The sequence below is a fragment of the Aquarana catesbeiana genome, linkage group LG08 (genome assembly GCF_042186555.1).
Source record: "Aquarana catesbeiana isolate 2022-GZ linkage group LG08, ASM4218655v1, whole genome shotgun sequence".
Taxonomy (NCBI): domain Eukaryota; kingdom Metazoa; phylum Chordata; class Amphibia; order Anura; family Ranidae; genus Aquarana; species Aquarana catesbeiana.
The window spans coordinates 9,509,864-9,524,759 of NC_133331.1; the positions used below are offsets into that span (position 1 = coordinate 9,509,864).

The 14,896-nt window shown below is 58.1% G+C and overlaps 1 protein-coding gene across 1 annotated transcript in view; it reads right to left on the reverse strand.

Annotated features, from left to right (window-relative positions):
* OGA (O-GlcNAcase) overlaps window positions 1-14,533 on the reverse strand; it is a 92,026-nt gene extending 77,493 nt beyond the window's left edge. Inside the window, exon 1 of the mRNA XM_073595485.1 lies at window positions 14,107-14,533. Coding sequence (XP_073451586.1) covers window positions 14,107-14,248 — 142 coding nt within the window. The 5' untranslated portion in view covers window positions 14,249-14,533. The remainder of the gene's footprint in view (window positions 1-14,106) is intronic.
* Between the last annotated feature and the right edge of the window lie 363 nt (window positions 14,534-14,896).

Sequence of the window (14,896 nt, forward strand, 5' to 3'; positions counted from 1 at the left end):
GACAACTTTCAGCGCCGTCACACTTTGAATGACAATTACTCAGTCACGTAACGCTGTACCCATAGGACATTTTTTTTTTCACATTGTTCACACAAATAGAGATTTCTTTTGGTGGTATTAAGCCCCGGACCACTTGGCTGGCAAAAGACCAGAGCACTTTTTTTTGCGTTTCGGCGCTGCGTCACTTTAACTGACAATTGCGCGGTCGTGCGACGCGGCTCTCAAACAAAATTGACGTCCTTTTTTCCCCACAAATAGAGATTTCTTCTGGTGGTATTTGATTGCTATATTGATCGGTATTTTTTTACGCTATAAACAAAAAATAGCGTCAATTTTGAAAAAAAAAAAAAAAAGCATTATTTTTTACTTTTTCTTATAATAAATATCCCCCCCAAAAATATATAAAAAACATTTTTTTTCCCTCAGTTTAGGCCGATATGTATTCTTCTACATATTTTTGGTAAAAGAAAAAAAAAAAAAAAACGCAATAAGCTTTTGATTGGTTTGCACAAAAGTTACAGTGTCTACAAAATAGGGGATAGTTTTATGGCATTTTTATTTTTTATTTATTTATTTTACTAGTAAAGGCGGCGATTAGCGATTTTTATCGTGACTGCGACATTATGGCGGACGGATTGGACACTTTTGGCGCTATTTTGGGACCACATTTATACAGCCATCAGTGCGATTAAAAATGTATTGATTACTGTGTAAATGTTACCACTAGGTGGCGCTGTAGGAGTTAAGTGTGTCCTAGGGAGTGATTCTAACTGTGGGGGGGGGGGGGGGGGAGGGGCTATGTGTGACACAACACTGATCACCGCTCCCGATTACAGGGATCGGGGATCGGTGATCAGTGTCCTGTCACTAGGCAGAACGGGGAGATGCTTGTTTACATCAGCATTTCCCCGTTCTTCCTCTCCGTGAGACGATCGTGGGTATCCCCGCGGACATCGAGTCCATGGGACCCGCGATCACACTCACGGAGATCGCGGCGGGCACGCTCGCAGGCGGCTTCTTAAAAGGGCAACCTACAGGTACGTTAATCTGCCTGTACGTGCCCTTCTGCCGTCGTATATCGGCGTGAGCCAGTCGGCAATCAGTTAATCACCACTGAGGGTTTTTGATTTTTTTTTACTAAAGTAAATAAAAAAAGCAAACATTTTGAAAAAAAAAGTTTGTTATAAAACTTTGCAAATACCGTATTTATCGGCGTATAACACGCACTTTTTTCCCCTGAAAATCAGGGGAAAATCGCGGGTGCCTGTTATACGCCGATCCCCTGCGATCCTGACCTGTCAGAACGAAAAAAAAAATCGCTGACCGCGATTTGAAAATGGCGCCGCCGGCACCGAAATACACAGTGCCGGTCCTCGGCTCTTCTCGGCCGCTTTCGGTTTCACTCGAGCGCCGCCCGAACCTAGCCGAGTATACTCGGCTAGTTTCGGATAGCTCCGCTCACCGTCCGAGTGGAGCCGAAAGTGAACGAGAGCCACCGAGAACCGGCTCTGTGTATTTCGGCGCCAGCGGCGCCATTTTCAAATCGCGGTCGGCGATTTTGAAGCTCAGAGGCTTCAGCAAGACTGCACTGGGGCAAGGCTGGACTGGGGCAAGGCTGCACTGGACACTGGGGAAGGCTGCACTGACATGGCTGCACTGACATGGCTGCAATGATGGACATTTAAATGTAAGTTTTTTTTCCTTAAAATTCCCTCCTAAATTGAGGTGCGTGTTATACGCCGATAAATACGGTAAATTTTCCCAAAAATTTAGACCAAAATCTATTCTGCTCCATTTCTTTGATGAAAATAACCCAAATCAGCGTATATTATTTAGTCTGTAGGGAAGTTATAGAGTCTACAAGTTATGGGATATACAATTTAGTTTATTCAGCATGAAATGGAGCTTAGTTACACTATATTACCAAAAGTATTGGGACGCCTGCCTTTACACGCACATGAACTTTAATGACATCCCAGTCTTAGTCCGTAGGGTTCAATATTGAGTTGGCTCCGCCCTTTGCCACTATAACAGCTTCAACTCTTCTGGGAAGGCCGTCCACAAGGTTTAGGAGTGTGTCTATGGGAATGTTTGACCATTCTTCCAGAAGAGCATTTGTGAGGTCAGGTACTGATGTTGGACGAGAAGGCCTGGCTCGCAGTCTCCGCTTTAATTCCTCCCAAAGGTGTTCTATCGGTTTGAGGTCAGGACTCTGTGCAGGCCAGTCAAGTTCCTCCACCCTAAACTTCTTCATCCATGTCTTTATGGACCTTGCTTTGTGCACTGGTCCAAATCATTTGGTGGAGGGGGGATTATGGTGTGGGGGTTGTTTTTCAGGGGTTGGGTTTGGCCCCTTAGTTCCTGTGAAGGAATCTCTTAAGGCGTCGGCATACCAAGACAATAATTCATGCTCCCGACTCGCTCATCCATGTCTTTATGGACCTTGCCTTGTGTACTGGTGAGCAGTCATGTTGGAACAGGAAGGGGCCATCCCCAAACTGTTCCCACAAAGTTGGTAACATGAAATTGTCCAAAATGTCTTGGTATGCTGACGCCTTAAGAGTTCCCTTCACTGGAACTAAGGGGCCAAACCCAACCCCTGAAAAACAACCCCCCACACCATAATCACCCCTCCACCAAATGATTTGGACCAGTGCACAAAGCAAAGTCTATAAAGACATGGATGAGCGAGTTTGAGGTGGAGGAACTTGACTGACCTGCACAGAGTCCTGACCTTTGGGATGAACTAGAGTGGCAACTGAGCCAGGCCTTTTCGTCCAACATCAGTGCCTGACCTTACAAATGCGTTTCTGGAGCCTGCACTCACTATATCTGGTCTCCCACAGAAATGCAATTATTTTAGTACATTAAAACTGCTAAATACCTTTTCTCATCAGCAGTATATAGCAGTCTTGTGACTATCAGTGTCTGGTTAAAGCTTGTAGGAGTTTTCATTCTCCTTTTTACTGTCCTATGAGGCTCTGCATGACCCCTGACTTTGTGTGGACAGTGCCGATTGGCCATGTGCTGATCACATGCACCCTCCCCCAAAAAAAAAAAAACAAAAAAAAAAACACCTCTAGCAATACACACCAAACTGAGCATGTGCAGCTTGCTTCCAAAGGCTCTGTTTTTATCAGGAGATGGGTTGGGGACAATGGAAGAAGGGGAGGATCAGACAGCCTTTTACACAATGAAGGCGGATCAATCCCTTAGGTTCCACAGTTTTTTTTATCATCTTAATGCATAGAATGCACCTTCTGCCTTTACAAACACTTTCAGGCTTTGCTGAAAAAATTGGTTTCTTGCCTTTAGAAGAAATACTTCCTGTAACTAAAAATGGTAATTATTTGCCTGGTGGCGTCCTTCAAACAATAAAGCTTTGTTTACTGAAAGCAACGCTGGACTGAGCAAACCCCTGCAGGTTCTGGAGGTCGGCCTGTCAATCATCTCTGTACACGTCAGCTTTGTTCCTCTTCCCTGAGAGGCCGTGTCCTTTGTAAGGACCTGTGTCCGCGGGGGCATTCGTTTGTTCAGATGTTTTATCTCCTCCTCCCCCCCCCCCCCTTTTTTCCTTTTCTATAAACATGCTTAAAGTGGGTCAAGCTCGGGTCGAATGCACCCCCCGTCCATGATTTCTGGAAGCAATCCTAAAACTGATGATGTCACTGACAAGGCCCAAAGCCGATTACCACCAGCCCTGAAGGATGACTTCAACTTTTGGAACACGTTACACCCATTTGGGAGTATCTCACCCAAAAAAAAAAATAAAAAAAAGACATTTTTGTTGCAGGGGATGCCCAAAATCTGACTTGTATCTTAGTGCGGACTTCTGGGAAAATCAGTGAGCCAAATCACACAAGCAGAAAAATGACATTTCTGTGTGTGTGTGTTTGTGTGTGTGTGTGTGTGTTTGTGTGTGGGGATGTTCTGCATACCATCTGTGTACAGAGCGCCTCCAGGTGGCCATATTGGATTTTACAGAAAACAGCGGCTGCAGATTGAAAAGGAATTTCTAATAACATTCAATTCTAATAGGACTTGTGTCATTATTAATAAATGAAGTGGCCCTCTGGGCGGAGCCCTGCACAGCCGCGTGGTTTTCAGATTGTGACAGCGGGTCTGGGGAGAAAATCCCCCCCACTTACTTACGGGGGGGGGGTGTGCAGATGCTGAAACAAGTTAGATTTTCCACCCTAAAACGGGGAGGAACATGTAACATGTTCCAAAGGTGAACTTCCCCTCTAAAAAAAGGTGAACTCCAGGCATAAACGTTTTTTAATGTATTCCTCAATAACCACATCAGGATATAAATTCACTTTGTGTGCGTCAAATGCCTTTGCAAACCCAGTTATTACTTTGCAAAAGGAGCAGTGACGTCATTACTGTGCTGTACATAGCCTGTGCAGACAGCAGAGCTGTAGGAGGGGCCTAGCAGGCTCCACCCACTACAGGAAACTACAAGGGGCAGAGACTAGACCAGTCCCCTGAACAAGGAGAAAGCGCAGAGCCGTGGGAGGGGCCAAGCATGCTCCACCCACTACAGAAATATACAGCGGGGGTGGGGGGTTTCGGGGGGGGGGGGGGGGAGAAGACCAATCATCCTTGCACAAGGAGAGAGCAAAACTGTGGGAGGGGCCCAACAACTCCACCTACTACAGAAAAAGTACAGGAGGGGGCTGAGGCAAGACCAGTCACCCTGTACAAGGAGAACGCAGAGCTGTGGGAGGGGCCCAGCCGGCTCAACCTACTACAGAAAACTACAAGAGGGGTGGAGACATGACCAGTCACCCTGCACAAGGAGATAGCACAGAGCTGTGGGAGGGGCCCTGGAGGCTCCACCCACTACAGAAAACTACATGGGGGGGGGGTGGAGGTAAGACCAATCACTCCTGCACAAGGAGAGAGAGAGCAGAGCTGTGGGAGGGACACAGCAAGCTCCACCCACTACAGATAACTACAGGAGGGGGCGGAGACCAGACACCCTGCAGGAGGAGAGCGAGCAGAGCCGTGGGAGAGGCCCAGCAGGCTCCACCTACTAGAGAAAACTACAGCAGGGGGCGGAGGCAAGACCAGTGACTCTGCACAAGAACAGAAAGCAGAGCTGTGGGAGGGACCCAGCAGGCTCCACCCACTACAGAAGGGGGCAGGGACATGTCCAGTGACTCTGCACAAGGACGGAAAGCAGAGCTGTGGGAGGGACCCAGCAGGCTCCACCCACTACAGAAGGGGGCAGGGACATGTCCAGTGACTCTGCACAAGGACGGAAAGCAGAGCTGTGGGAGGGGCCCGGCAGGCTCCACCCACTACAGACCTCTCACAATCAAGTGATACTCTCAACAGGTCCTCAGAAATGTCTTAGAAGCCCAACGGTAGATCAGCGGCTGGCAGCCATATGGAGGTCTTTGGGCCCCGGGGACACAAGGCTAGGCCCCCCCATACACAGATCCATTGGGTGTATACCAACACACATCATAATTATTGTACATATCATCCCCCCCCCCATACACGGGCAGACAGACCTGCGGGAGGACCTACACCTGGGAGGAACGGCTGTATGCAGATTACAAATATAATACACACTAATAAAAAAATGTATATATAAATACACACTAAAAATGGGAGACCCATAATGATAATGGAGGGGGGGGTCCTCTTTCAGGGGATATTATATACTAATGGGAGGTAAATGGTAATGGGGGGGGGGGTCACTGACCCTCCACCGCCCCACAGAGGAAGCACCATGGCCAGGTGGGGAGGGGTTCTTTCTGCTTTAGTAGGGGGGGCATCTATAATATTTGGGGGGGGGGGCAGTGTTGGTGGTGATAATAAGGGGAGTGGGGGGAGGCCTGTGCGGGTGGTATAGGGGAGGGTATGGGGAGTCCAGCGTAATGGAGGGGTGTTAGTGGAGGGTATCATCTCAGGGGGGATTCCTTCTGAGGTGGGTATGACGTCTCTCTGTAAGGGAGGTATGGGGGAGGGGATCCTCCCTGAGGGGGGTATTGGGGTCTCTTCTGGTATGGGGGAGGGGATATCTTCTGAGGGGGGTATAGGGTCTCCTCTGTAAGGGAGGTATGAGGCAGGAGATCCTCCCTGAGGGGGGATACTGTGAAGATGGTATGGGGGTCTCTTCTGTGGTGAGGGTATGGGGGAGGGGACCCCTTTTGAGGTGGGTATGGGGGTCTCCTCTGTGAGGAAGGTATGGGGGAGGTGATCCTCTCTTAGGGGGGTATAGGGCCTCCTCTGTGAAGATGGTATAGAGAAGAGGAACAACCCTCTAAGAGAAGGGGTCCTCTGTGAGGGTGGTATAGGGGAGGGGATGACTGAGGTGGGGGGTATAGGGGAGGGGGATACTCTTAGAGGGCTCCTCTGTGAGGGTGGTATAGGGGAGGGGATGACTGAGGGGGGGGTATAGGGGAGGGGATATCTGAGGGGGGTATGGCGTTCCCTCTGTGTGAAGGAGGTATGGGGGAGGTGATCCCTTCTGAGGGTGGTATGGGGTCTCCCCTGTAAGGGAGGCATGGGGGAGGGGATACGGCGGCTCCTCTGTGATGGTGTAGGGAAAAGGATGATCCCTGAGGGTGGTATAAGGGATTGGATTACCCTGAGGGGGGTAGGAGAGTGGGGATCCCTTCTGAAGGGGGTATGGGACTCCTCTGCAAGGGTGGTACAAGGGTGGGGATCCCATCTGGGGGGGTATTGGGGGGGGGGGGGGGGGCTACTCTGTGAGGGTGGTATAGGGGAGAGGTAACTCTCTGAGGGGGTCCCTTGTGAGGGGGGTGAATCGGAGGGGTATACGCTGAGGGGGGTATAGGGGCAGGGATCCCTTCTAAGGGGAGTAGGGCACCTCTGTGAGGGTGGTATAGAGAAGAGGACCCTCTAAGAGGGGGGGGGTCCCATCTGAGGGGGGTATTGGGGGGCTACTCTGAAGGTGGTATAGGGGAGAGGTACCTCTCTGAGGAGGGTATGGGGGGGGTCCCATGTGAGGGGGTGGTATAGGGGAGGGGGATCCCCTCAGAGGGGTATTGGGGGGGCCCTCTGAGGATGGAAAGAGGACCCCCCTCAGAGGGTGGTATAGAGGACAGGATCCTCTCTGAGAGGGGTATGGAGGGGGCCCCTCTGAGGATTGTATAGGAAAGAAGGATACTCAGAGGGGTATAGGGGCGGAGATCACTTCTGGGGGGGGGGGTATGGGGCGGGGTTTCCTTCTGAGGGGGGTATGGGAGCACCTTTTGTGTTGTAGGGAAGAGGACTCTCTAAAAGAGGGAGTCTAGGGGAGAGGGATACTCTGAGGGGGGTATAGAGTCTCCTCTGTGAGGCGGGTATGGGGAAGGGCATCCTTTGAGGGTAGTATGGGGTCTCCATTGAGGAGGGGGGTATAGGGAAGGGGATATAGAGGAGGGTGTAGGGGGTTTTCTGTGAGAGGTATGAGTGAGGGGGCTCCTCTCTGGGAGATATATAATAATAAATAATGGAGGGGGGGTATATATCTATATCTACTGACCCCCCCACCACTTGGCAGAGGAAGCACCCGGGAGGGGGGTCCTCTCTGAGTATGTGGCAATGGGGGAGGGGCTCCTCTATGCAAGGTTGTATGGGGGTCTCCTAATATATAATGGGGGTATATTATAATAATTGGGAATTACTCTGGGTGGGGGTTGGCATGGTGGGAGGGGGGTTTCCTCTCTGGGTGGGGATTGGCATGGTGGGGGGGTTGGAATTTTCTCTCTAGGTAGGGGTAGGCATGGTGGGGGGTTCCTCTCTGGGTAGGGGTTGGCATGGTGGAAGGGTGGGGTTTCCTTTCTGGGTGGGGGTTGGTATGATGGGTTTCCTCTCTGGGTAGGGGATGGCATGGTAGGAGGGGGGGTTCCTCTCTTGGTAGGAGTTGGCATGGTGGGGGGGGTGTTTCCTCTCTGGGTAGGGGTTGGCATGGTAGGAGGGGGGTTCCTCTATGGGTAGGAGTTGGCATAGTGGGGGGGTTCCCTCTGGGTGGGGTTTGGCATGGTGGGAGGGGGGTTCCTCTCTGGGTATGGGTTGGCATGGTGGGGGGGGGGGGGTTCCTCTTTGGGTGGGGGTTGGCATGGTGTGGGGGGGGGTCCTCTTTGGGTGGGGGTTGGCATGGTGGAAGGGGGGATACCTCTCTGGGTGGGGTTAGCATGGTGGGTTTCCATTCTGGGTGGGGGTTGGCATGGTGGGAGGGGGGTTTCCCCTCTGGGTGGGGGTTGGCATGGTGGGGGGGGTTCCTCTCTGGGTGAGGGTTGGCATGGTGGGGTGGGGTGGGGTGTTCCTCTCTGGGTGGGTGTTCCTCTCTGGGTGGGGGTTGGCATGGTGGGGGGGGGGGGGGGGGTTTCCTCTGTGGGTGGGGGTTGGCATGGTGGGGGGGGTGTTCCTCTCTGGGTGGGGGTTGGCATGGTGGGGGGGGTGTTCCTCTCTTGGTGGGGGTTGGCATGGTGGGGGGGGTGTTCCTCTCTTGGTGGGGGTTGGCATGGTGGGGGGGTGTTCCTCTCTGGGTGGGGGTTGCCATGGTGGGGGGGGGTTCCTCTCTGGGTGGGGGTTGCCATGGTGGGGGGGGGGGGTTTCCTCTCTGGGTGGGGGTTGGCATGGTGGGAGGGGGGGTTTCCTCTCTGGGTGGGGGTTGCCATGGTGGGGGGGGGTTTCCTCTCTGGGTGGGGGTTGGCATGGTGGGAGGGGGGGTTTCCTCTCTGGGTGGGGGTTGGCATGGTAGGAGGGGGGGGTTTCCTCTCTGGGTGGGGGTTGGCATGGTGGGACGGGGGGTTCCTCTCTGGGTGGGGGTTGGCTCCTCACTGGGTGGGGATTGGCATGGTGGGGGGGGGGTTCCTCTCTGGGTGGGGGTTGGCATGGTGGGAGGGGGGGTTCCTCTCTGGGTGGGGGTTGGCATGGTGGGAGGGGGGGTTCCTCTCTGGGTGGGGGGGGGGTTCCTCTCTGGGTGGGGGTTGGCATGGTGGGGGGGGGTCCTCTCTGGGTGGGGGTTGGCATGGTGGGGGGGGTCCTCTCTGGGTGGGGGTTGGCATGGTGGGGGGGGTTCCTCTCTGGGTGGGGGTGGGGGGTTCCTCTCTGGGTGGGGGTTGGCATGGTGGGGGGGTTCCTCTCTGGGTGGGGGTTGGCATGGTGGGGGGGTTCCTCTCTGGGTGGGGGTTGGCATGGTGGGGGGGGGTTCCTCTCTGGGTGGGGGCTGGCATGGTGGGGGGGGGGTTCCTCTCTGGGTGGGGGTTGGCATGGTGGGGGGGTTCCTCTCTGGGTGAGGGTTGGCATGGTGGGGGGGTTCCTCTCTGGGTGAGGGTTGGCATGGTGGGGGGGTTCCTCTCTGGGTGGGGGTTGGCATGGTGGGGGGGGGTTCCTCTCTGGGTGGAGGTTGGCATGGTCCTCTCTGGGTAGGGGTTGGCATGGTGGGGGGTTCCTCTATGGGTAGGGGTTGGCATGGTGGGGGGGTTCCTCTCTGGGTGGGGGTTGGCATGGTGGAGGGGGTTCCTCTCTGGGTAGGGGTTGGCATGGTGGTGGGGGGGTTCCTCTCTGGGTGGGAGTTGGCATGGTGGGGGGGGGTTCCTCTCTGGGTGGGGGGGGTTCCTCTCTGGGTGGGGGTTGCCATGGTGGGGGGGGTTCCTCTCTGGGTGGGAGTTGCCATGGTGGGGGGGGGTCCCTCTCTGGGTGGGGGTTGGCATGGTGGGAGGGGGGGTTTCCTCTCTGGGTGGGGGTTGGCATGGTAGGAGGGGGGGTTTCCTCTCTGGGTGGGGGTTGGCATGGTGGGACGGGGGGTTCCTCTCTGGGTGGATGTTGGCATGGTGGGAGGGGTTCCTCTTTGGGTGGGGGTTGGCATGGTGGGGGGGGGGGTCCTCTCTGGGTGGGGGTTGGCATGGTGGGGGGGGGTTCCTCTCTGGGTGGGGGTTGGCATGGTGGGGGGGGTTCCTCTCTGGGTGGGGGTTGGCATGGTGGGGGGGTTCCTCTCTGGGTGGGGGTTGGCATGGTGGGGGGGGTTCCTCTCTGGGTGGGGGTTGGCATGGTGGGGGGGGGTTTCCTCTCTGGGTGGGGGTTGGCATGGTGGGGGGGGTTTCCTCTCTGGGTGGGGGTTGGCATGGTGGGAGGGGGGGTTCTCTCTTGGTAGGGGTTGGCATGGTGGGAGGGGGGGTTCTCTCTGGGTGGGGGTTGGCATGGTGGGAGGGGTGTTTCCTCTCTGGGTGGGGGTTGGCATGGTGAGGGGGGGTTTCCTCTCTGGGTGGGGGTTGGCATGGTGGGAGGGGGGGTTCCTCTCTGGGTGGGGGTTGGCATGGTGGGAGGGGGGGGTTCTCTCTGGGTGGGGGTTGGCATGGTGGGAGGGGGGGGGTTTCTCTCTGGGTGGGGGTTGGCATGGTAGGAGGGGGGGGGTTTCTCTCTGGGTGGGGGTTGGCATGGTGGGAGGGGGGTTCCTCTCTGGGTGGGGGTTGGCATGGTGGGAGGGGGGTTCCTCTCTGGGTGGGGGTTGGCATGGTGGGAGGGGGGGGGTTCTCTCTGGGTGGGGGTTGGCATGGTGGCGGGGGGTTCTCTCTGGGTGGGGGTTGGCATGGTGGGGGGGGTTCCTCTCTGGGTGGGGGTTGGCATGGTGGGGGGGGTTCCTCTCTGGGTGGGGGTTGGCATGGTGGGGGGGGGGTTCCTCTCTGGGTGGGGGTTGGCATGGTGGGGGGGTTCCTCTCTGGGTGGGGATTGGCATGGTGGGGGGGTTCCTCTCTGGGGGGGGGTTCCTCTCTGGGTGGCGGTTGGCATGGTGGGGGGTTTCCTCTCTGGGTGGGGGTTGGCATGGTGAGGGGGTTCCTCTCTGGGTGGGGGTTGTCATGGTGGGGGGGTTCCTCTCTGGGTGGGGGTTGGCATGGTGGGGGGGGGTTCCTCTCTGGGTGGGGGTTGGTTCCTCTCTGGGTGGGGGTTGGCATGGTGGGGGGGTCCTCTCTGGGTGGGGGTTGGCATGGTGGGGGGGTCCTCTCTGGGTGGGGGTTGGCATGGTGGGGGGGTCCTCTCTGGGTAGGGGTTGGCATGGTGGGGGGGTTCCTCTGTGGGTGGGGGTTGGCATGGTGGGGGGGGGTTCCTCTCTGGGTGGGGGTTGGCATGGTGGGGGGGGGGGGTTCCTCTCTGGGTGGGGGTTGGCATGGTGGTGGGGGGGGTTCCTCTCTGGGTGGGGGTTGGCATGGTGGGAGGGGGGGTTCTCTCTGGGTGGGGGTTGGCATGGTGGGAGGGGGGGTTCTCTCTGGGTGGGGGTTGGCATGGTGGGAGGGGTGTTTCCTCTCTGGGTGGGGGTTGGCATAGTGGGGGGGGTTCCTCTCTGGGTGGGGGTTGGCATGGTGAGGGGGGGGGGGGGTTTCCTCTCTGGGTGGGGGTTGGCATGGTGGGAGGGGGGTTCCTCTCTGGGTGGGGGTTGGCATGGTGGGAGGGGGGTTCCTCTCTGGGTGGGGGTTGGCATGGTGGGGGGGGTTCTCTCTGGGTGGGGGTTGGCATGGTGGGAGGGGGGGCTCTCTCTGGGTGGGGGTTGGCATGGTGGGAGGGGGGGTTCTCTCTGGGTGGGGGTTGGCATGGTGGGAGGGGGGGTTCTCTCTGGGTGGGGGTTGGCATGGTGGGAGGGGGGGTTCTCTCTGGGTGGGGGTTGGCATGGTGGGAGGGGGGGTTCTCTCTGGGTGGGGGTTGGCATGGTGGGAGGGGGGGTTCTCTCTGGGTGGGGGTTGGCATGGTGGGAGGGGGGGTTCTCTCTGGGTGGGGGTTGGCATGGTGGGAGGGGGGGGTTCTCTCTGGGTGGGGGTTGGCATGGTGGGAGGGGGGGTTCTCTCTGGGTGGGGGTTGGCATGGTGGGAGGGGGGTTCCTCTCTGGGTGGGGGTTGGCATGGTGGGAGGGGGGTTCCTCTCTGGGTGGGGGTTGGCATGGTGGGGGGGGGTTCCTCTCTGGGTGGGGGTTGGCATGGTGGGGGGGGGTTCCTCTCTGGGTGGGGGTTGGCATGGTGGGGGGGGTTCCTCTCTGGGTGGGGGTTGGCATGGTGGGAGGGGGGGTTCTCTCTGGGTGGGGGTTGGCATGGTGGGAGGGGGGGTTCTCTCTGGGTGGGGGTTGGCATGGTGGGAGGGGGGGTTCTCTCTGGGTGGGGGTTGGCATGGTGGGAGGGGGTGTTCTCTCTAGGTGGGGGTTGGCATGGTGGGAGGGGGGGTTCTCGCTGGGTAGGGGTTAGCATGGTGGGAGGGGGGGTTCTCTCTGGGTGGGGGTTGGCATGGTGGGAGGAGGGGTTCTCTCTGGGTGGGGGTTGGCATGGTGGGAGGGGTGTTTCCTCTCTGGGTGGGGGTTGGCATGGTGGGAGGGGGGGTTCCTCTCTCGGTGGGGGTTGGCATGGTGGGAGGGGGGTTCCTCTCTGGGTGGGGGTTGGCATGGTGGGGGAGGGTTCCTCTCTGGGTAGGGGTTGGCATGGTGGGAGGGGTTCTCTCTGGGTGGGGGTTCCTCTCTGGGTAGGGGTTGGCATGGTGGGGGGGGGGGGTGTTCCTCTCTGGGTGGGGGTTGGCATGGTGGGGGGGGGGTTCCTCTCTGGGTGGGGGTTGGCATGGTGGGAGGGGGGGTTCTCTCTGGGTGGGGGTTGGCATGGTGGGAGGGGGGGTTCTCTCTGGGTGGGGGTTGGCATGGTGGGAGGGGTGTTTCCTCTCTGGGTGGGGGTTGGCATAGTGGGGGGGGTTCCTCTCTGGGTGGGGGTTGGCATGGTGAGGGGGGGGGTTTCCTCTCTGGGTGGGGGTTGGCATGGTGGGAGGGGGGTTCCTCTCTGGGTGGGGGTTGGCATGGTGGGAGGGGGGTTCCTCTCTGGGTGGGGGTTGGCATGGTGGGAGGGGGGTTCCTCTCTGGGTGGGGGTTGGCATGGTGGGAGGGGGGGTTCTCTCTGGGTGGGGGTTGGCATGGTGGGAGGGGGGGTTCTCTCTGGGTGGGGGTTGGCATGGTGGGAGGGGGGGTTCTCTCTGGGTGGGGGTTGGCATGGTGGGAGGGGGGGTTCTCTCTGGGTGGGGGTTGGCATGGTGGGAGGGGGGGTTCTCTCTGGGTGGGGGTTGGCATGGTGGGAGGGGGGGTTCTCTCTGGGTGGGGGTTGGCATGGTGGGAGGGGGGGTTCTCTCTGGGTGGGGGTTGGCATGGTGGGAGGGGGGGTTCTCTCTGGGTGGGGGTTGGCATGGTGGGAGGGGGGGTTCTCTCTGGGTGGGGGTTGGCATGGTGGGAGGGGGGTTCCTCTCTGGGTGGGGGTTGGCATGGTGGGAGGGGGGTTCCTCTCTGGGTGGGGGTTGGCATGGTGGGGGGGGGTTCCTCTCTGGGTGGGGGTTGGCATGGTGGGGGGGGGGGTTCCTCTCTGGGTGGGGGTTGGCATGGCGGGAGGGGGGGTTCTCTCTGGGTGGGGGTTGGCATGGTGGGAGGGGGGGTTCTCTCTGGGTGGGGGTTGGCATGGTGGGAGGGGGGGTTCTCTCTGGGTGGGGGTTGGCATGGTGGGAGGGGGTGTTCTCTCTGGGTGGGGGTTGGCATGGTGGGAGGGGGGGTTCTCGCTGGGTAGGGGTTGGCATGGTGGGAGGGGGGGGTTCTCTCTGGGTGGGGGTTGGCATGGTGGGAGGAGGGGTTCTCTCTGGGTGGGGGTTGGCATGGTGGGAGGGGTGTTTCCTCTCTGGGTGGGGGTTGGCATGGTGGGAGGGGGGGTTCCTCTCTCGGTGGGGGTTGGCATGGTGGGAGGGGGGGTTCCTCTCTCGGTGGGGGTTGGCATGGTGGGAGGGGGGTTCCTCTCTGGGTGGGGGTTGGCATGGTGGGGGAGGGTTCCTCTCTGGGTAGGGGTTGGCATGGTGGGAGGGGTTCTCTCTGGGTGGGGGTTCCTCTCTGGGTAGGGGTTGGCATGGTGGGAGGGTTCTCTTTGGGTGGGGGTTGGCATGGTGAGGGGGGGGTGTTCCTCTCTGGGTGGGGGTTGGCATGGTGGGGGGGGGGGGGGTGTTCCTCTCTGGGTGGGGGTTGGCATGGTGGGGGGGGGGTTCCTCTCTGGGTGGGGGTTGGCATGGTGGGGGGGGTTCCTCTCTGGGTGATATATAATAATAATGGGGGGTAATATAATAATGGGGGGGGGGTAATATACTGACCCTCCACCACCCCGCAGAGTAGGCGCCTGGCTCGGGGCGGGGTGTCGGTCTCCTCCGGTCCGGGGGGGGCGCTGTGCTCTCCGGTGAGGGGTGTCGGGCTCTCCGGCTCGGTGGCTGCGCTCTGTCCATCCTTCTGCACCATGGTGGAGCGCAGTGCGCAGGCGCGGGACGGATCCGGCTGGAACCGGTATATCTCTCTTCTGTCTCTCTTCTCCCCTCCCTCAGCGCTCCGCTCTCCTCCTCCCCCCTCTACAGCGGCGGGCGGTGTTCGGCAGACTCTCCGCGGCGCTCCGCTCCTCCTCTGCCCGGTCCTCCTCCTCCTCGGTGTCGGTCTCGTACGGCGGAGCTCTCCCCTCACCCAGCCGTCTCCGCTCTATGTTTACTCCGCAATGCGCCTGCGCGGGGGGCGGGCCGCGCTGTACGCCTCTCTGACAGGCGGTGCGTCGTGGCGGCGGAGGGCGGAGCCTGGTTTAACGCTTCCGCCTGACTGCTGGAGCTCTGGGTGGGCGGAGATACGGGTGGGGGAGGGGCCGGCCAGCCAGCCAGGACATGTTTATAGGCGGGGCGGAGTTGTTTGGGGCGTGGTTTTCTCGTTCAAATCTGACACATGGGTGCAGGGGGCGGGAGTTATAGTAGTAGGGTATAGGAGTAGTAATAGGATATTCTAGTAGCAGGGTATTGTAGTAGTAATACCAGTGGAGTATTACAATAATTGTGGTAGTAGTAGAGTGTATTTGTTGTAGTAATAATAATAGTATTCCAGTAATTGTAAGGAATTGTAACAATAGTA